A 20,962-nucleotide genomic window follows, 5' to 3' on the forward strand; every position below is an offset into this window, starting at 1 on the left:
CCAAGCAACTCTGTCTCTTGGATTTTTTAAAATGTCACAATGACTTGCTAGACCATCTAAAATGTACAAAGGAAGATTGAACCCACATATGCATTCATATACATTTGGGTGTAGAAATACACTCAAACTCAACAAGGGAAAAAAATTGAGGATGAACTACGAGGAAAAGGAAGAAGGAAAACACCAGAGAGGGAATAGCTGCAAACAAAACAAACTTCCTATTCCTGGAAGGAAATTAAAAGGAAAAAAGGAAATAACTAGAATCTAAAAGGGTACCCATCAATTGGGAAATGGCTGAAAAAATTGTAATATATAAATGAAATAGAATATTGTTGTTCTATAAGAAATGACAAAACATGATTTCAAAAAAATCCTGAGTAGTATGAACAGAGAGTGAAGGCAGTGAGGACCAAATGATACAAGGACAACTTTATAAAGTAAAATAACTTTGAAAAATTTGGTAATTCTGGTCAACCCAATGATCAACCATGTCCAAACAGCCTATGATGAGGCATGTTACCAATGTATTAATGGACAAAAAAGTATGTTTAAAATGTTTTGTTGTTGTTATTTAGTTCTACCCTGTGAATTTAAAAGTTTATTAAAACATTAATTTTAATTTTTCATCTGTATATTATTTTTTTAGCTTCCTCTGTAAAATGGGAGTAATAATACTTGTAGTTCTTACTGTCATAACTCAATAATTCACTGTCATTGAAAGACAAATTAAATTAAGTGAAAATACTAAAAAATACTGAAGGCTTAGACTATTCCAAATATAAAGTTTATTATTTTCATTGAATTCGTGTACATAGAATGAAAAGTTTTAATTTGATGGTTCTTGTTTCTAAATAGGATATATTCAATATTCCTTTCCTAACCAGAAAACAATGATTTCCTTTAGATGAATTTAGTGACAACATGAAATATTTAAGATTAAGTGTTTAAGCATTCAAAACAAAGAATTAATCACATCAAAATATCAAAGTAAGTTAAATTTCTATATCACAGTTATTTCTTTTTTATTGCCAACAGATAACATTTGCTTATTATGAAATAGCTTGATTTATCTAATTTTCAAATGCCTGGCTTATATACTGAATATAATCATAATTTAAATCACATTTTAGTTGGTTTCTATTCAATTCAAATACTTTACAAGCCCAAACTGAAAAATCAAATACAATTTGACAAACTTTAGCCTTGATTATAATTTAATACTTTGTGAAGAGGAGATCTGCTACTTATTGGTTGAATTCCCAACAGCTGTTTAGTGGCAGAATCCCAGTCTTTACCCAATTCAAGCCTAGAGCAAAGAGATGGATATTGTGCTTCTGTTCTTCTTACCCATTCCACTGCTTTCTTTACTGAATCAAAACTCCAGGACCTGGCACAGGATCTAAGAAAAAATGGAACTGTTAAACCTCAAAATATGACTATTTAAAAAAACCAAGCTTGTGGTTTAGCATTTTATATTAGAAGAAATTTTATCATAAATGAAAAAAAAAATTAGAGTACTACTTTTACAATTAAGAACAACTGAAAGAAACAACTAAATTGTTTTGCCTGTCCTTCATATCCTTTCATAATAACAATGATACTTATACATTTAGTCCTTGTCTCTGGCATAACTCTTATTCTCACATCTGTCTAACTGCTCAGAACAAATTTCCAAAGTCTTTCCATTTCCCCATATCTTACCATCTTTCAAAGTCATATTGAAATATCTTCTTTGCTAATTCATCACAGTCTGTTCTAGACTATATTGATCTTTTCCTTTACTTTAATTCATATTGCACTTATAACCAGTATAGCAAGCTAGCACTTAATTAAAGATGGTTTATTAAAGAAAAAATAGAGATCTGTGGAAAATGGCAAGGATTTTCTTCACGAGTAGATTTTGAAAGTTTGCTTTGTTTTGGGCAAGGTTTAGGGCTCATGAGTAATTTAAGAATGTTAAACTTTTCTGTTCTTTCTTTTTTTTCTATCTATCTATATTGCAGTGCTCTATACTTTACAACCTACATAAAGTTCTAATTACTACCTCATTGTGATATGGAATTGAGCCCAAGGATCTTGAAATCTAACAAAGCTGATTTCACTATGTATGGTCCAAGAACAGGCAATATCTACTGTAAGGACTAACCTAAATATGGAAAGATTTATCATCTCTTACAGGGTGGCCCTATAAATGACCACATTCTCTGGCAATCCATGAAATAGAAACATTTCAATACTTTAATGAATCTTTGCTTTCATTGATAAAATATTCCCTCCAAGATTCTTGCTACAATAGAGAACTGATAGCCAAATTAAGTCAAGAGTTATAAGAAAGCACCTAGCTGCCTTTGATGAAATCAAGTCACCTGGCTCAGAAGACCTTGGGTCTTAAAAGAACTGACAGATGTAATAGCTGAGCTACTGTTGGAATATTTGAAAGAACACAGAAATCATGAGAGGTACCACAAAATTAGAAAAGGGAAAATATCTTGATTTTCAAGAAAGGGAAGTCAATAGAGTCTACAAACTCTGGGCCAGTAAGTTTGACATTTATTCCTTAGAAAATTCTAAAATGGATCCTCCAAGAAATTGTAGGTGAACATTTAGAAGGAAACCTAACAGTCATACCAGACTGATCTCATTTCCTTTTTTGATGGATTACTATACTAGTAGATTCTATGGGCATAGTTTATTAGATTTTAGCACCACTCTTCTTTCCCCAGAGGCAACTGGGATTAAATGACTTGCCCAGGGTTACATAAGCCAGGAAGTATTAAGTGGCTGAGATCATATTTGAACTCAAGTCCTCCTGACTCCAAGGCTAGTGCTCTATCCACTGCGCCACCTAGCTGCTCCTAGCACCACGTTTGATAAAAAGAATCTCATACTGCTTTTGTAGAGAAGATGGGACTAAACAATAATTCAATCAGAAAGATTAAAAAACTTCTCACATGGTCTGACCCAAAGAATAGTTATTAATGGTTGGTAATGGAATATCCTGCTATATTTGGCTTATGTTGTTTAAAATTTCTATCAAGATGACTCAAAGTTTGGTGGAATAGCTAACACAATAGATAACAATAACCAGTGTCTAGGGCTAGAGGATTGGACTGAATCTATCTGATGATGAAATTCAAAAGGGATAAAATGCAAAGTTTTGCTCTTGAGAGCAAAAATCATTTCCACAGATATAAATTGGAGAAGGTGTAGTTATACATAACAAGAATAATAATTACAGAGCATTTCCTTTCCCTGTTCCCACACCTGGATCATTGTTTGTTGTTCAATTATGTCCAATTCTTTGTGACCCCATTTGGGGTTTTCTTGGAAAAGATAGCTTCTATTAAAAATAAGAAAACTTGAGGCAAAGTTAAGTGATTTGCTCAGACTCATACAGCTAGTAAGTGTTTAAGGCCATATTTGAATTCAGCAGCTTGAATCAGAAAGATTCTTCACTCTATCCATTGAGCCACTTAGCTGCTTCAACCCAGATCATCCTCTCTCACAAATGAACACAAGAATCCAGAGATAGAGAGGTGCCTTATAGTATTAAGGCACATATGATGTGATCAAGATGACTCAGAACTCAGGAGGAGCCTGATGCTCTCCTGGCCTCATGAAGGTCACTGAACAGTGTAGAATGTACGTGGGGAAGAAGCTGATGGGATCCATCTAGGACACAACTTCAGCGGGATAGCAATCTTCATGGGGCTTGCTCCTCTAGCATGCTGCATCTCTGCTGAAGAGTCAATGTGCTAAACTCTCTGGTTTGCTTACAGGTAGCTCTCATTTCTACCACTCAGGTTTGCCTGAGATCCTCAGCTGAAAACTGACTGAAGCCTTTCTGGTTCTGTTCCTTTTGGTTCTCAGCTCCTTACTTTGCTTTTATCTCCCACCAGGCAGGAGAGAAGGGAAAGCTTCTCTTGTTCTTCTTGTTTCAGAGCTCAGTTTCTTTGGTGAAGGACTTTGCCATACCTAAAGGTAATGTGAATATTATATTCCCCAAACTTCTGGATCTATGCAAATGAATGGCAAATAAGGATTTCCCAGGTTTTTTTGGTTCTGGGTTCATTGCCAATTCCAGGATTTTCACATACCATCTCTTGTTCTCCCAAAAGTATAGAATGTTTTATTTGCACTTGAAAAGGGCCTCAATCATTTATTTCACCATCTCTATCTTTGCCACATAAGACTTTAAATTTAGCTGAAATCTAAAAAATAATGATTTATGTTTTATAATATTCTGGACATAGTCCTACAGTATGGGACATAGGAATTTACTTCTATATAATCTTAGAAGAATAGCTTATTCTATATTGCTTTAATATTGCTTTTGCAAAGTATTTTACAGACATCATCACATTTGATTCTCATTATAATCCTGTGAAAAGTTACATGACTTATGTTCTTAAAGCATACTGAGTATCAGAGACAGGATTTTAACACAGATCTCTGCTTACCTATTCTACTTTCAAAGTCAAGTAATAACATAAGACCATAAGAAGAATTTTTCTCCTACTTAAGAAGAAAAGCTGATTCCAAGGATCATATAAGTACTCACTTACTAGTATATGCAATAGGGCAAGAGGATGTGCCAATTCCGCATCATTTATTCAAATACATTTCCAAAAGATCTCTACTTGCCAATATTTATTGACCTAATCATTCTTATATCTGCTGCATGTCCTTGAAAGCAATACACTTGATTATTTTAAAATATTACATAATTCAGATTGGCTTTTCTTCAATCATTTTTTAAATTGAACATCTTAGTCATTCAGAGAGGTTAAAAAGGATATGAACTAAAAAAAAAAAAAGGTTACTGGATTTGCCAATTAGGAAGTCAATGGTACCATTTGACAAAGCAATTTCTGCAGAGTAGTGATAACAGAAATCACATTATAAGGAGGTTGAGGAATAAATAGGATGTAAGGAAGTAAATACATCAAATGAAGGCAACTCAAAAAGCTTCAGCATGACAGCAGGAAGGGAGAAAGGAGGATGTTTTGGGGAAGTGCAAGGTTTTTTTTTAAGATTGTGATTAGTACTTACTAAATTCTATGAGCTAGACAAAAGCAGCTTGTGAGTCTTATTCTTATAACATCTTATAACTAGAGGTTGAAAAATAGTAAAGTTAGAGGGGCTAGAAGTAGAAGAATGGAGATGCAACCATTTTTTGAAAAGCCTGTGTAGTGGACAAACTGTAATAACACGGATTTAGGGATCATCTAGTTCAGAAGTGTCAGGAAAAAGAAAGAAAGGGGACAAATGTATCTTGGTCAGCAGTGTATTGCTTCTCCCAGCCCTCAATTTGGTGACTAACCATACATAGTAATATATATCTTTGGGAGGCAAGATTTGAAATCCCTGTCTATCAGATATCTTTATGTGCTTAGGATTGTAGAAGGGCTTCTGAAAGCTTCAACTAATTAGTGTTTAAATATAAAATTGAGTTGTTTCTTGAGAGTAGGGATTGTTTCATTCTTAGTATTTGTGTTTCTAGCCTCTGGCAGGGTTCCTGGCTCATAGCAGGCATTTAATAAATGCCTGTTGGTTGATTGATTACTCCATTATTCTAAAGCATACCTGTAAGCAGCTGAGTCATCTAGTTTCATCAGTGACTTGACTGTGATTCCTTCTAGCTCCAACTTGGTTCGAATGAGCTGTAGCACTAGAAACGTGGCAATCAGCTGTAATACATCTTCTTTTCCTTTGGAACCTAAAAGAAAAGTATTCACAATACATCCTGCCATTCTGGGGAGCAACTTGGAACTATCCTCAAAAAGTTATCAAACTGTGCATACCTTTGACCCAGCAGTGTTACTACTGGGCTTTCCCAAAGAGATCTTAAAGAAGGGAAAGGGACCTGTAGGTGACAAAATGTTTGTGGCAGCCCTCTTTGTAGTGGCCAGAAACTGGAAACTGAGTGGATGCCCATCAATTGGAGAATGGCTGAATAAATTATGGTATATGAATATTATGGAATATTATTATTCTCTGTAAGAAATGACCAACAGGATGATTTCAGAAAGGTCTGGAGAGACTTACATGAACTGATGCAGAGTGAAATGAACAGAATCAAGAGATCATTATATACTTCAAAAACAATACTATATGATGATCAATTCTGATGGATGTGGCCCTCTCCAACAATGAGATGAACCAAATCAGTTCTAATAGAGCAGTAATGAATTGAACCAACTACACCCAGCGAAAGAACTCTGGGAGATGACTATGAACCACTACACAGAATTCCCAATCCCTCTATTTTTGTCCACCTGCATTTTGGATTTCTTTCACAGGCTAATTGTATACTATTTCAAAGTCTGATTCTTTTTTGTATAGCAAAACAACTGTTTGGACATGTATACATATATTGTATTTAATTTATAATTTAATATATTTATCATGTATTGGTCAATCTGCCATCTGGGGTGGGGGGGAAGGAGGGGAAAAATTAGAACAAAAGGTTTGGCAATTGTCAATCTTGTAAAATTAGCTATGCATATATCTGGTAAATAAAAACTATTAAATTTTTTTTAAAAAGTATTCACAGTTATTACCAATTAAGAACATTAATGCCACTAAAAATGTGAAAACATAATAGTAGATCATGAGACAATATGCAGAACAACACTCTGAAGAAATAATTTTCTGCAGAACACAATTATTTTAATGTCTTTAATAAAAATAATATGCAAAAGTGATACTCACTGTTATATCATCACAAAGGCAGCTAAGTTCAGATTATTTGGCCAAATTTAAACATTGATTATAGACCTGCTGATGGGCTTTTTGTTGGTTGTAGACAGTTTAGTTAAGTTCAGAGATTCACAATGTTCAAAAGGTGACTATAGTTTATAGTGGGGTTTTTTTGGCCATAGTAACTCATCAAAACTGAATATTAAGGAGGAATGATTTCAATCTCCTTTTGCATAAGACTACCAAACCAATTAAATCATAGATCTTAAAAGTAAGTTCTAGAAATACCTGAGATCATATATGTATGGTGGTGAAGGGGCACTGAGTAATCAATCATTCTCTCTGCTAATGAAGAAAGTTTATTCAAACACCTAGGTTTGATTTCAAGATTACATGTTCAAAGGTGCTTTTTTAAAAAATTGTAATATTTAATTTTTTCAGCTCTTTTTAAAGCAAGAATGTCATGAGTTAGTTACTCTAACAGTCTACCCACACTTTAAAAAAATTTTTATTAAAGCTTTTTATTTTCAAATCATATACATGGATAATTTTTCAACAATGACCCTTGCAAAACCTTATGTTCCAAATTTTCTCCCCCTCCCCTGGATAGCAAGTAATCCATGTTAAAATATGTTAAAGCCAATATATGTATACATATTTATACAATTACCATGTTGCACAAGAAAAATCAGATCAAAAAGGGAAAAACGAGAAAGAAAACAAAATGCATCAAAGTGCTTCTTAAACTTTTTGTAGTTTAAAGAAATTTTATATCAAAACAAGATTTACTTGTAGTAAAGACTTTACTTATAGTAAAATCTTAAAAAATTTTTTTCCAAAATGCCTACTTGTTAACAGTTTTTTTAACTTTATTTTTCTGCTTTTTTTTTTTGTAACATGTTTAATCTAGAAATATGTTACACATGATTTTAGTTGTGTAATTAAGATATTGCTTGCCTTTTCAATGGGTGGGGGAGGAGCCAGGAGACAATTCCGAGCTCAAAAAATTTTTTTTGAGGAGAACTAGAAATTAAGTGGATACCTATCAGTTGGAGAAGGGCTGATTAAGTTATGGTATATGAACAAAACATATTACTTGTTCTATTGGAATATTATTGTTCTATTAGAAACTACCAGCAGGATGATTTCAGAGAGACTTTCATTTTTGATCTGATTTTTTTTTTATGCAGCATGATAAATGTGGAATTATGTATAGAAGGATTTCACATGTTTTAAATTATTTTATATATTAGATTACTTTATTTTATTTTATATATTAAATTTTATGTATTAAATTATTTTATAGATTAGATTACTTTTCCAATGAAGGGAGATTGGGAGAAGAGAGGAAGGAAAAATTTGGAATATAATGTTTTTCAAGGGCGAATGTTGAAAACTACTTTTGCATCTATTTTGAAAATAAAAAGCTATTAAAATAGTAAATACTTTTAATAACTGTAATAACAATAATTAAAAATAAAATACCTACTTCTCCAAAATAGTATTCAAAGTCACGATTAGTATCTTTTAGAAAGCAAACTACTGAATATTAGAGCTGCTTTGATCTGATTATGGAAAAAAATTCTAAAAGCACAAAGACTCTTTTATTCCAAACTCTAAACAGCAATCTTGTTATATAGAAATGGACAAGGCTTTTCTAATGATTATTTTTTCTTCCCTAACCAAATGCTTCTGTAGGATCAATGAAAAGAAAGAATAAAAAGTTCATAGTTAAATGTGGCAGCTCAGTATGGAAATGATGGAAAGAGGGATTAAATCTTATTTCTCTACTATTTACTTTAGAGAGATACTGACTAGTTGGAGAGTCTAAAATCTGTTCCTTCTATGATGCAATTAAATGGCTTCCCTGTAGTTCTACAGGTACAACATTCTAATCATCTGTCTCTGCCTCTTCCCAACTGTCCCTTGTGCCAAAAAATGCACCACTTAGTAGAATTTGTAATTTTCTTTAAAGTTCAGACCCTTTCTTATTTCTCCCCTGGTTACTATTAATTACCTTATTTTTTATATACTAATATATGTACATATTGTCTCCTTCAATGAAATGTGAATTCCATGACAAGAGATAGCATTTCCCCTTTGTATTTTCAGTGCCTACCCCAGTGCTCATCCCTCATTCCTCCAACTGCTAGTGCAATTCCTCCCAAGCCACTTTATATTAATTTGTATTCTGCACATGCCTGCATGTGCATGTTATCTATCCCATTAGAATATGTACTCCCTTTCTCAGATGATGAAATTTAAATTATATCCACTCATATGAAAGTGTTCCAAATCACTACTGATCAGAGAAATGCAAATTAAGACAACTCTGAAATACTACTACGCACCTGTCAGATTGGCTAAGATGACAGGAACAAATAATGATAAATGTTGGAGGGGATGTAGGAAAACTGGGACACTAATACATTGTTGGTGGAGCTGTGAAAGAGTCCGGCCATTCTGGAGAGCAATCTGGAATTATGCCCAAAAAGTTATCAAACTGTACATACCCTTTGATCCAGCAGTGCTGCTATTGGGCTTATATCCCAAAGAAATACTAAAGAGGGGAAGGGACCTGTATGTGCCAAAATGTTTGTAGCAGCTCTTTTCGTGGTGGCTAGAAACTGGAAGATGAATGGATGTCCATCAATTGGAGAATGGTTGGGTAAATTATGGTATATGAAGATTATGGAATATTATTGCTCTGTAAGAAATTACCAGTAGGATAAATACAGAGAGGCTTGGAGAGACTTGCATGAACTGATGCTGAGTGAAATGAACAGAACCGGAAGATCGCTGTACACTTCAACAACAATGCTGTATGAAGATGTATTCTGATGGAAGTGGATATCTTCAACATAAAGAAGATCCAACTTACTTTCAGTTGATCAATGATGGACAGAAACAACTACACCCAGAGAGGGAACACTGGGAAGTGAATGTAAATTGTTAGCACTACTGTCTATCTACCCAGGTTACTTATACCTTCGGAATCTAATACTTAATGTGCAACAAGAAAATTGGATTTACACACATATATTGTATCTAGGTTATACTGAAAAACATGTAAAATGTATGGGATTGCCTGTCATCTAGGGGAGGAAGTAGAGGGAGGGAGGGGAAAATTTTGAAAAATGAATACAAGGGATAATGTTATAAAAAAATTGCTCATGCATATAGGCTGTCAAAAATTTTTACAATTATAAAATTAAAAAAAATTAATAATAAAAAAATTAAAAAAAAAAGAATATGTTCTCCTTGAGAGTATGGATTGTTTATTGTCCTTGTATTCTTGGTACCTAGCACAGAGCCTGCCACAAAGTAGCTACTTAATAAATGTAAGTTATTATTATTTGGTTGTTTCTTTTCTTAAACCAAAAATACAGACACTATGTTTTCTGAAACTCATATTAGTCCAATTGGTCTGACAAAGGGTCTTTTTTCTCTTTTGAGAATAGGACAAAATATTTGAAATTGGGAAAGTTCCAGAAAACCCAGGAGGTATAGTAACCAAGACCATGAGACAGCTAATAGGAATGAGATGATAGGCAGAAGAAAATATGGAACAAATAAAAAAAAAAAAAAGAAAATTAAGACAATGGAGAAAAAGACAAGGTAGATAATGTGGAATGACAATGGAGTCTAAGGCAGTAAGGGAATAGCTAATAGATAATAAAATGAACCAAGCAAGGGCAACAGAGGAAAAGGAACTTTTCCTGATAATATCTACATTTTCATAATGTTGTTCAATTTTTAACCATAATGATTACAACAAAGTAAACAAAAAGAGTATTAAATGAAAGCTGATACTATAATTATATTGACCAGTCTTGGTAAACATTGGAAGTGTTTCAATATCCACATGAAGGAGGAAATAAAACTAGTAGGAAATATTTCAGTGTCATGCTGTGCTGGTTTTTGTTTAATTTTTTTTTTTTTTTTGAGTGGGAAGGTATAGGTTGGGATGCAATGGAGTAGTGCATTCCACTAGAATGACTTGTGTAAAAACAAAACAAAACAAAACAAAATGAGGATACAATTAGCTAAGGATAAAGAGAAATGGCACTGCCAGCTTCTTCTCTGACCCCTACTTCTTATATTAAGTTTTAGGTTAAATTGTGATCAAAATAAAAAGTCCAGGGCATTGATAAATTGATTTTATTAGTAAGCATTGGGCATAATAACTAATAATAATAGCATTTATATATAATTTTAAGATTTGTGGAGCACTTTTTATACATTATTTTTCTCAATCTTCACAACAATCTTGTAATGTGCTATGATTATCTCCATTTGATAGAAGAGGAAACTGAGAGTGAAAAAAGTTAAATAATTTGGCCATGGTCAACATAACTAGTAAGTGTCTGAAGTAGGATTTGAACTCAGATCAGTGTGCTATCCACCATGGGACAGAAAAATTTAGGTGGATAAACATCTTGATGAACATGAGAGTGTTAGCAACAACAACAACAAAAAAAGGGCCAGGTTGAGCTCTAGGCTGTTTATTGGAGACAAAGCTCAGGAATTCAAGGTTAACTCAAAACTTAATGCACTACCTTCAATCATAAGGTACCTGGACTAGACTATGAGATAGAAAAGCTGATGGCAGGTAAAACTCAAGGAAACTTTCATTAGCATGGCTGCGTCTGGGATTCATAATAGTCTCAGAATCTCAGCGTTGAAAGTATCATGATATTCAGCTGGTCTAACACATGCCTAACTAGATATATCTTCAATAACAGTCTAGAGAAATAGTCATTGAATCTCCTTTGACTAAGAACTAGAGGTCATTATTGATCACAAAATAGAAAAAATTTTGATTGCATCAAATTAAAAAGTTTTTGCACAAACAAAACTAATGCAAACAAGATTAGAAGGGAAGTAACAAATTGGGAAAACATTTTTTACAGTTAAAGGTTCTGTAAAGGCCTCATCTCCAAAATATATAGAGAACTGACTTTAATTTATAAGAAATCAAGCCATTCTCCAATTGATAACTGGTCAAAGGATATGAACAGACAATTTTTAGATGATGAAATTGAAACTATTTCCACTCATATGAAAGAGTGTTCCAAATCACTACTGATCAGAGAAATGCAAATTAAGAAAACTGAGATACCACTACACACCTGTCAGATTGGCTAAGATGACAGGAACAAATAATGATGAATGTTGGAGGGGATGTAGGAAAACTGGGACACTGATGCATTGTTGGTGGAGTTCTGAAAGAATCCAACCATTCTGGAAAGCAATCTGGACTTATGCCCCAAAAGTTATCAAACTGTACATACCCTCTGATCTAGCAGTGCTGCTATTGGGCTTATATCCCAAAGAAATACTAAAGAAGGGAAAGGGACCTGTATGTGCCAAAATGTTTGTGGCAGCCCTTTTTGTAGTGGCTAGAAACTGGAAAATGAATGGATGTCCATCAATTGGAGAATGGTTGGGTAAATTATGGCATATGAATGTTATGGAATATTATTGTTCTATAAGAAATGACCAGCAGGATGAATACAGAGAGGCCTGGAGAGACTTACATCAACTGATGCTGAGTGAAATGAGCAGAAGTAAGAGATCATTATACACTTCAACAACAATACTGTATGAGGATGTATTCTGATGGAAGTGGATATCTTCAACATAGAGAAGAGCTAATCCAATTCCAGTTGATCAATGATGGACAGAATCAGCTACACCCAGAAAAGGAACACTGGGAAATGAGTGTAAACTGTGAGAATTTTTTTTGTCTTTCTTCCCAGATTATTTTTACCTTCCGAATAAAATTCTTCCTTTGCAACAACAACAACAAAAAATTCGGTTCTGCACATATATATTGTACCTAGTATATACTATAAGATATTTAATATGTATGGGAATGCTTGCCATCTAGGGGAGGGGGTGGAGGGAAGGAGGGGAAAAATTCCGAAGTACAAGGGATAATGTTGTTAAAAAAAAATTACTTATGCATATGTACTGTCAAAAAAATGTTATAATTATAAAATTAATAAAAAAAAAAAAAGAAAGAAAGAAAGAAACTCCTTTGACCACCTTCAGTGACGGCAAACTCACTTCCCTTCAAAGGCAATCCATTTCAGTTCTGGGAAGCCCTGATTGTTAGGAAGATTTTCATCTTATATTAAGTCTAAATTTGACTGATTGCAACTTCCATCTTGTCTTCTGACACCAAGTAGAATAGGCTTAATCTATCTTCAAATTGATATCTTTTCTAATACTAGAAGAGAAGTTAGGTGGCACAGTTGATAGAGCATTGGGCTTTAAGTCATTAAGACTCCGTTTCCTGAAGTCCGATCTGGCTCCAAGACACTAACTAACTATGTGATCCCTGGCAAATGACTTAACCCTCAGTTTCCTCAACTGTAAAATGAGCTGAAAAAGGAATTGGTAAGCCACTTCAGTATCTTTGCCAAGAAAATACCAAATGAAATCATGAAGTTCAGTTGAACATGGCTAAAAATAACCCAACAACAACAAATATTTGAAGATAGTTATCACATTCCTCCTAAATGTTCTGTTTGCTGGTGTAAATATCCTATTTCATTAATTAATAATAGTCACATGGTCTCTGGTCTCGAAATCATTCTAGCTGCCCTCTGCAAAACATACTCCAGACCTAAAACTCTGGCCCCAAGAACTGAAAATAGCACTTTATCTCTGCTCTAATCATCTTAATGTATAATAGGACTATCACTTGCTATGTTCTCCCATTATCACAATGAGTTCAGGCCCTAATTAAGTCTATCAAAGAGTATTGTAATAGTTTCTTAATTATTCTTTCTGCATCGGACAACTTCCCTCTCTGATTCATGCTCAACATGTCTGACAAATTAGTGTTACTAAAACAACAGGCTAAACTGCCATTTTCCTGTTGAAAAATTTCAGTGGCTTTCTATTCTTGGGATAACATACAACTTCCTCAGGCTGGCATTTTCTTTCTTTATAAATGTTTTATTGATGTTTCCCCCTCCCTCTTCTCCCATTATCACTTTTTAGTGTCTTTTTAACCCTCCCCGTTTCAAAGAACTTTCTCTGAGAGCAAGGTTAGAACTTAGAGTCAAGTAAACTGGCTCACTAGCTGTTTTTAGGATTTATTATTCTGGCTGTCATCTCTGTACCATAGACTGCCTTGCGCCAAAAATATTCTATTTTTTGCCTTTGCTTCCTAAGATGCTATCTTCTTTTCAAGGTTCAGCCAAAGTGTCATCTTTTAAATGAAGCCTTTCCTGATGTCATTGTTATGCTTTCTCTTCTCACGTAATCATTTATTTAATTCTCTATATCCAAGCTGTAAGCCATTCCCAGTAAATTTGAAGACAGAGATTATTTCATTTTTGTATTGCCATGAGCTAATCGCATGCTTTGCATAGAAGAGCTTAATTACCTCTTATAGGCCTCAAATAGGCATAAAGTCAGAGATTACTTTGGACTATTTCTTCTCAGCATTTCTCCCTAAGAAGTAGTGAAATTCAGTCAAAGTCTATATTTAGCTTAGAGACTAGTGATGGTAATCTGTCTTTATTAGCATTCTTTTGATCACAGGACCATAGATTTGAATTTGGAAGGGGCATCAGAGATCATCTAGTTCCACTGCTTCCTTTTACAACTGAGAGAACTGAAGCCTAAAGAGATGAAGGGATTGCTCAAAGTCACCCAAGCAGTAGCAACAGAGAAAAACTAAACCCAGATCTTAATTCCAAATCTCTTTTCACTGTTCAGCATTTCCAGTCCCCAACTGAGGCCTTCAAGTTCAAGAGACAAAATTTAGAAACCGTATCAATATCTTCCACCTAACAATACAACTAGAATATTAACAACATTAATCCGTTAACTAATCTCAAACTATTTTAATATTTAAAGGTTTTAAAGGCAAACACAAAAATGTCTTTATTCTGAGTTCAGAACACCAGAAAATTCCTTTATAGGTAATATAAATATAACCATTCCATTTTGATGAATACTAGAAAGGAACTGAGTTTACCTAGGGATTGAATGCCTTTTTGTACAAGAAAGGTGTTTAAATCTTTCACATTCAGTTTTAAAATAAGTCCAAGTTCAGGGTTAAGTTTCCAAAAGCCTTCCTGTAAATTAAGGAGAAAATGAGAATTAGAATTTCTAATAAGGAAAAAAACTGATGAATTATATAAATTATATATTTAATTCAATCAAGATTTTAAAAAATTTGTACTCTTACAGTGTTAAAATGGATACAAGTCCAAGAAAACTTACTAAAATGAAAATATGACACCAAACTATAATTTTTTGAATACTACTAAAGTTAAAGTCCTCATAGCATTATAAACAGGAAGGTTTTTTTTTTAATGAATCTGGATTATAAATGTTTTTAGACATATCAACATTTTCAAGTTTAATGTCTAAGTATCTGTGTTTTATAAATTATTGGAAACTTTTACATGACCCATATAAAACTCTGGGCATTCTGATCTCCATCCAAAGGGAAGGATTCTTGGTTGCTCAGAGTTAAACAGGCAGAGATAAAGGTTAAAGATATTTATGCAGGTCTGAACTTTAGACTTACTGGTGTGGTCAATCACTTATCATCAGTGTTGCCAAAAGATTAATAATTATACCTAAGGAATTAGGTTTTATTACCAGTATAGGAGCTGAATATATAGGATATTCATCTGCTTAGTCTATAATAGGATGAGTTTGAGATTATTACTGCATTTGGAAATATATCTATATCCTAAAGAGATGACGCATGGGAAAATACATATATATATACATATACACATGCATGTGTACACAACATATTTTATATATACATATTTAAGATTGTTCTCATAATAAAGGCTCTATTTGTCTATGGTTCATACTGAAAACCATATATAAATAAAAAACATACATTTAAAGTTTTTGTCCCTCTCAAAAATAGAAAATATGCCTTATTTCATGGCCTTTTTCACTGATCCAAATTTTCTGTAAGAGGTTCAGTAGCAAATCACAGAAAGATGTAAAGAAAAGACAGATACCTCATTCTGAAGATTAAAAACCTGAGTCCAAAACACCAAATTCTCTTTAACACTGCTCAACCAATTTTCTCTGAGGGTTACATCAGTGTGATGTTTTTGTATCTGAAAGGCAAAGATAAAAGTCAGTAAAAGAATTCTTTTATGGTAATGATTATATAGATCTTATCCAAGTTTATTTATGCTTCCAAAACATGTTGCCTTACCTTAGCAAGTGATGGAGTAACATCTTGTACTATGAAACTCTTCTCGGCAAGTGAGAAAGCTGTAGAGACTATTTCTTTTCTAGTATCTCTGGACAGAGAAAATGGAGGCTGATGGGGCAATTGCAGTTGTTCATCATTTTTCATTCCAAAAATACGTCCATGATTTGATGCAACGCCATACATTTTTTTTCTAAGTGATGATAAGTTCCCATAATCAGCATCCGGAGTGGATTCATACCTCTCCTTAAATACTGAAAGTGACTTCTTCATTATCTCAGGTCTTGGAAACTCAAGTAAATCTAAATGAGGCCTAGGAATAAATGCAGGAGCACCAGGAGGAGGAGGAAGAGGAGGAGGAGGACAAGGAGAACAAGGAATAAAAGAAGAGCAAGAAAGAGAAGCAGAAAGAGGAGTTGGACAGGAAAGAGAAGAACAAAAAGGAGACAGAGGAGGAAGAAGATCAGAATTAGCATAAGAAGCCCCCAAAACATTACCTCCTTGTTGGACTAAAGGAGAAGGAAAAGAAGAGTTTACAGAAAGGAAACTAGGAGTAGAGAGGTTACTAGTATGTAAAGCAAAGCCTGAACAAGATTGGGAAAAGGAGGATCTAGCCAGAGGAAGAGGAAGAGGAGGAGGAGGAGGAGGAGGAGGAATTGGAGAGGAAAGAGTGAAAGAAGTGGCAGAATCCCAATCCTGTTTTTTCTGTTTATTAAATAAAAATGTCATGTCTGAATCTTTCTTAGTTAGATCTAACGCCCTGGCATGGCCATAGTGATCAGAAGCAAGAAACAGCTTTTGAGATAGAACAGAACAGTTTTCCTCCATAGAAGAACACAATTTTAACTCCTCATCATCCATTGTGAATAGTCGAATCTCTTTTTCTGGTTTATAATGGAAAATATATGGTGCTGAATGCTTCCTCACAGAAGTAATGTCTGAAAAAGTATCCCTTGAATCTAAATTAAAAACAGCTTTAACTTTTTTCAGCTTCATTCTTCTGTGATGTTTCTGTTGAACCTGTGATATTTCATGAAGGAAAGGGAAAAACAGAACAAAATATAGAACTTCAGTTTTTCAAGTGGTTGAACAATTATGTCCTCTACAAAGAAAAGAATATTTGAGTAAGGTGATTTCCAAAGTAACCTAAATTAAAACAACAGGCAGCAAAAACACAAGGTACATAAGATATAAATCAATCCTTTTAAAATAACTACATGAATAAGACACTAAGGGTTTCCTAAAGATCAGTTAGTCTTTGAATTCTGCCCCTTCCTTGTTTCCTACTTTTCCTTCTAATCTTGGCTGCTTGGTTTTGTTTGTGCAAAGCCTTTTAAATTTCATGTAATAAAAATTTTCTATTTTATCTCATATTACCCTTTCTATTACTTGTTTGGTCCTTTATCCATAGATCCAACAAGTAATTTTTTCCATACTCATTTAATCTGTTCAGAACACTTGATGTCTAAATCATGTATCCGTTTTGAACTTATGTTGGTATATGGTATATAGTGAGAGATGTAGGTCTATGCTTAGTTTCTGCCAGACTGTTTTCCTATTTTTCCAGCAGTTTTTGCTGAATAGTGACTTCATGGCCTAATAGCTTGAATCTTTAGGTTTATAAAACACTAATGTGCTGTGGTCATATTTCTGTATAATGTATACCTGATCTATTCCATTCATCAAGACACTATTGCTTTGATGATTACAGATTTATATTACAGTTTGAGATCTGAGTGTTAGGTTTTTTTCTCCCTTTTTTTTTTAAACTTTGATTCCTTTAATATTGTTGACCATTTATTAAGTTCCTTAAGATGAATTAAGTTCTTTTTTTTTTTTTCCCTAGCTCTATAAATTAATTCTTTGGTAGTCTGCTATTCCATTGGTATGACATTAAATAAGTAAAATAGTTTAGGGACTATTGTCCTTTTTATTATATTGACTCAGTCAACCCCTAAGCAATTAATGTTTCTCCAGTTATTTAGATCTGTCTGTATTTGCATGAAAAGAATTCTATAATTGTTTTCTTATAATTGTATAATGTGTTCACATAGGTCCTGTGATGTCTTGGCAAGTAGACTCCTAAGTATTTCACTGTCTTTAGATGAAATTTTTCTTTCTATGAATTCCTGTTGGATTCTGTAGGTAATATATAGAAATGATAATGATTTATAAAGGTTTATTTTATAACTTACAACTTTGCTAAGGTTCTGAATTGTTTCAACTAGTTTTTAGTTGATTCTCTAGGGTTCTTTAAGTAGACTGTTATATCTTCTCCAAGAGTGATAAGTTTTGCTTCCTCATTGCCTATTCTTTTTCCTTCAATTTCTTTTTTGCTGCCTTATTACTATAGCTAGCATTTTTAGTACAATATTGACTAATAATGGTGATAATGAACATCCTTGTTTCATACTTGATCTTACAAAATAAGCTTGCTCTTGGTTTTAGATTGATACTTTTTATCATTTTGAGCAAAGCCATTATTTCTTTGCTTTCTAATAAATTTAATGGGAATGGGTCTTGTATTTTGTCCAAAACTTTTTCAGCTTTTAAGGATAGAAATATATTTTTACTTTTGTTATTAATATTATATTGTGATTTTCCTAATATTGAATCAGCTCTACATTCCTGGTATAAATCCAAACTAGATATAATGTATTGATCTTTGTGATATATCACTATAATCTTCTCCATAGTATTTATTTAAAATTTTTGAAAATTTTTGCTTAAATATTAATTAGGGGGATTCATTTCATTCTCTATTTTTGCTCCCTGGGTTAGGTATCAAAACCAAATTTGCATCATTAAAGGAGTACTAGGACCCCTTTACTTATTTTCCCAAATAGTTTATCTAATATTGGAATGTAGAATTGGATTTGTTCATTAAACATTTGGTAGAATTCACTTTTAAATCCAGCTGATACTGGGAACTATTTCTCAGGAAGCTCATTTCTAGCTTGATCAGTGCCTTTTTCTAAGATAAGAGTTATTTAAGTATTCTATTTCTTGTAGTATTCTGGCTATTTTTATAAATATTTATCCATTTTATTTAGATTGTTTTACTGGCATATAATTAGGCAAACTAGCTTTTAGAATTTATCTAATTTCATCTTTATTAGTAGTATCTTCACTTTTTTCATTTTTGATGCTAGTAATTTGGTTTTCTTCTTTCTTTAAAATATATATTTCATTTTTCATAAAACCAATGCTTAGTTTTATTTATTTATTCAAAATTTTTTACTTTCTATTTTATTAATCTCTCCTCTGATTTGTAGGATTTCTATTTTGACATTTAATTGTGCATTTTTAATTTGTTCTTTTTTCTAGTTTTTTTTAGTTCATTTAATTCATTGATCTGCTCTCTTTTTTTTAATTGATGCAAGAATTGAGATATATTTTTAAAAATTGCCCAAAGTTCTGCTTTGACTGCATCCTTCAGATTTTCATATACTCTCTTATTGCTGTCACTTTTAAAAATAAAATTACTGTTTCTATGAATTATTCTTTGACTCACTCTTTAGGATAAGTATATTTGATTGCCAATTAATTTTTAATCTAGTTTTCAAAGGTCTTTGACTGAATGGAATTTTTACCGCATTATGATCTGAGAAAAGTGTATTTAATACTTATATTATTCTGCTGTTTTTTGAGGTTTTTAATACTATACTACAACTTATTTTTGATTTTTGTGAAGGTGCTATATCTACCCAAGAAAAGAATTTTCTATTCCCATTCAATATTCTCCAAAGATTCACCATATCCAATGTTTTTAAAATTCTATTTATCTCCTTATCTTCTTTTTTAAAAATTTATTTTATGGATAGATTTATCCATGTCTAAGAACATAGGTTTCTTAATAGTATAGTTTTACCATGAATTGAAGTTCCCCAATAATATAGTTTAACTGTTTATTTTCTCTTATAATTCATTTAACTCTTCCTTCAAGAATTTGGATGGTATGTAATTTGGTGCATATTAATTTAGTATTGATATTAATTCATTGTCTGTGTTCCTTCTTAGTAAAATGTAGTTATTCTATCTCTTAATTAGATCTGTTTGTGCCTTTGCTTTGTCTAAAGTCATAATTGTTATTCCAACCTTTTTCACTTCAATTGAAGCATAATAGATTTTTATTTTACAGCTCCTTATTTTAATTCTGTGTGTCTTTCTGTTGCAAGTGTGTCTTTTGTAAACAACAAATTGTTGGATTTCAGTTTCTAATCTATTCTGTTGGATATATAGATGACATAGTGGCTAGTGTGCTAGGTTTAGAGTTAGGAAAACTAATCTTCCGGAATTTAAATCCAGCCTCCGATACTTACTGGCTATGTGATCCTGGGCAAATTGAAAACTCTTTGTAATAGAATATTACTATACTATACTATACTATGCTATGCTATACTATACTATACTATACCATACCACACCATACTATATATATGTAACTAAATGATTAAACAATAAATTCTTTCTTCTATTTGCCTCTTTTATGGGTAAGTTCATCCCATTCACATTCACAATTGTGATTATTAAGTGCATTTCCTTCTACCCTAGTCTCTTTTACTTATTCTCTCTTTAAAAACAAAAACAAAAACCCCCGTACCCTCTTAAAAGGCTGTTTAGCTTCTGGCTACTGTGCGTGTCTCTTAAAATAAAAATAAAAATAATCTTAAGGTTTCCCCTAATACCCTCAAAATTGACAACGATAATTATAAAATGCAAATAGCAAATGTTGGAGGGATTATAAAATGATAGGTACATTAATATCTTATTCTTAAAGCTGTGAAATTATAGCCATCCTGGAAAACAATTTGGGGTTATGCAAATAAAGTGACTAAAATATCCATACCCTTGAACCAGAGAATCCATTACTGACCTTCTAAACCAAGGAAGCCATCAAATAGAAAAATGTCCCCCATACACAAAATATTTATAAAAGCCCTTTTTGTGATAGAAAAGGATTGGAAACAAAGAAGATGTCCATCAATTACAGAATGGGTAATCAAATTGTGATCACATAGGTGTAATAGAATATTATTATACTATATG

General features: G+C 32.8%; 1 protein-coding gene across 9 annotated transcripts in view; it reads right to left on the reverse strand.

Annotated features, from left to right (window-relative positions):
* Window positions 1-762: 762 nt before the first annotated feature.
* PARP4 (poly(ADP-ribose) polymerase family member 4) overlaps window positions 763-20,962 on the reverse strand; it is a 123,104-nt gene continuing 102,904 nt past the window's right edge. For all 9 annotated transcript variants that reach the window (XM_074303726.1, XM_074303723.1, XM_074303721.1 and 6 more), the window contains 5 exons: window positions 15,917-16,933; window positions 15,714-15,815; window positions 14,702-14,801; window positions 5,587-5,719; window positions 763-1,399 (listed from right to left, as the gene is read on the reverse strand). In XM_074303726.1, the coding sequence (XP_074159827.1) occupies window positions 1,198-1,399; window positions 5,587-5,719; window positions 14,702-14,801; window positions 15,714-15,815; window positions 15,917-16,933 (1,554 nt within the window). In that variant the 3' untranslated portion in view covers window positions 763-1,197. The remainder of the gene's footprint in view (window positions 1,400-5,586; window positions 5,720-14,701; window positions 14,802-15,713; window positions 15,816-15,916; window positions 16,934-20,962) is intronic.

The sequence above is a fragment of the Sminthopsis crassicaudata genome, chromosome 3 (assembly GCF_048593235.1).
Source record: "Sminthopsis crassicaudata isolate SCR6 chromosome 3, ASM4859323v1, whole genome shotgun sequence".
In the NCBI taxonomy this organism is placed as follows: domain Eukaryota; kingdom Metazoa; phylum Chordata; class Mammalia; order Dasyuromorphia; family Dasyuridae; genus Sminthopsis; species Sminthopsis crassicaudata.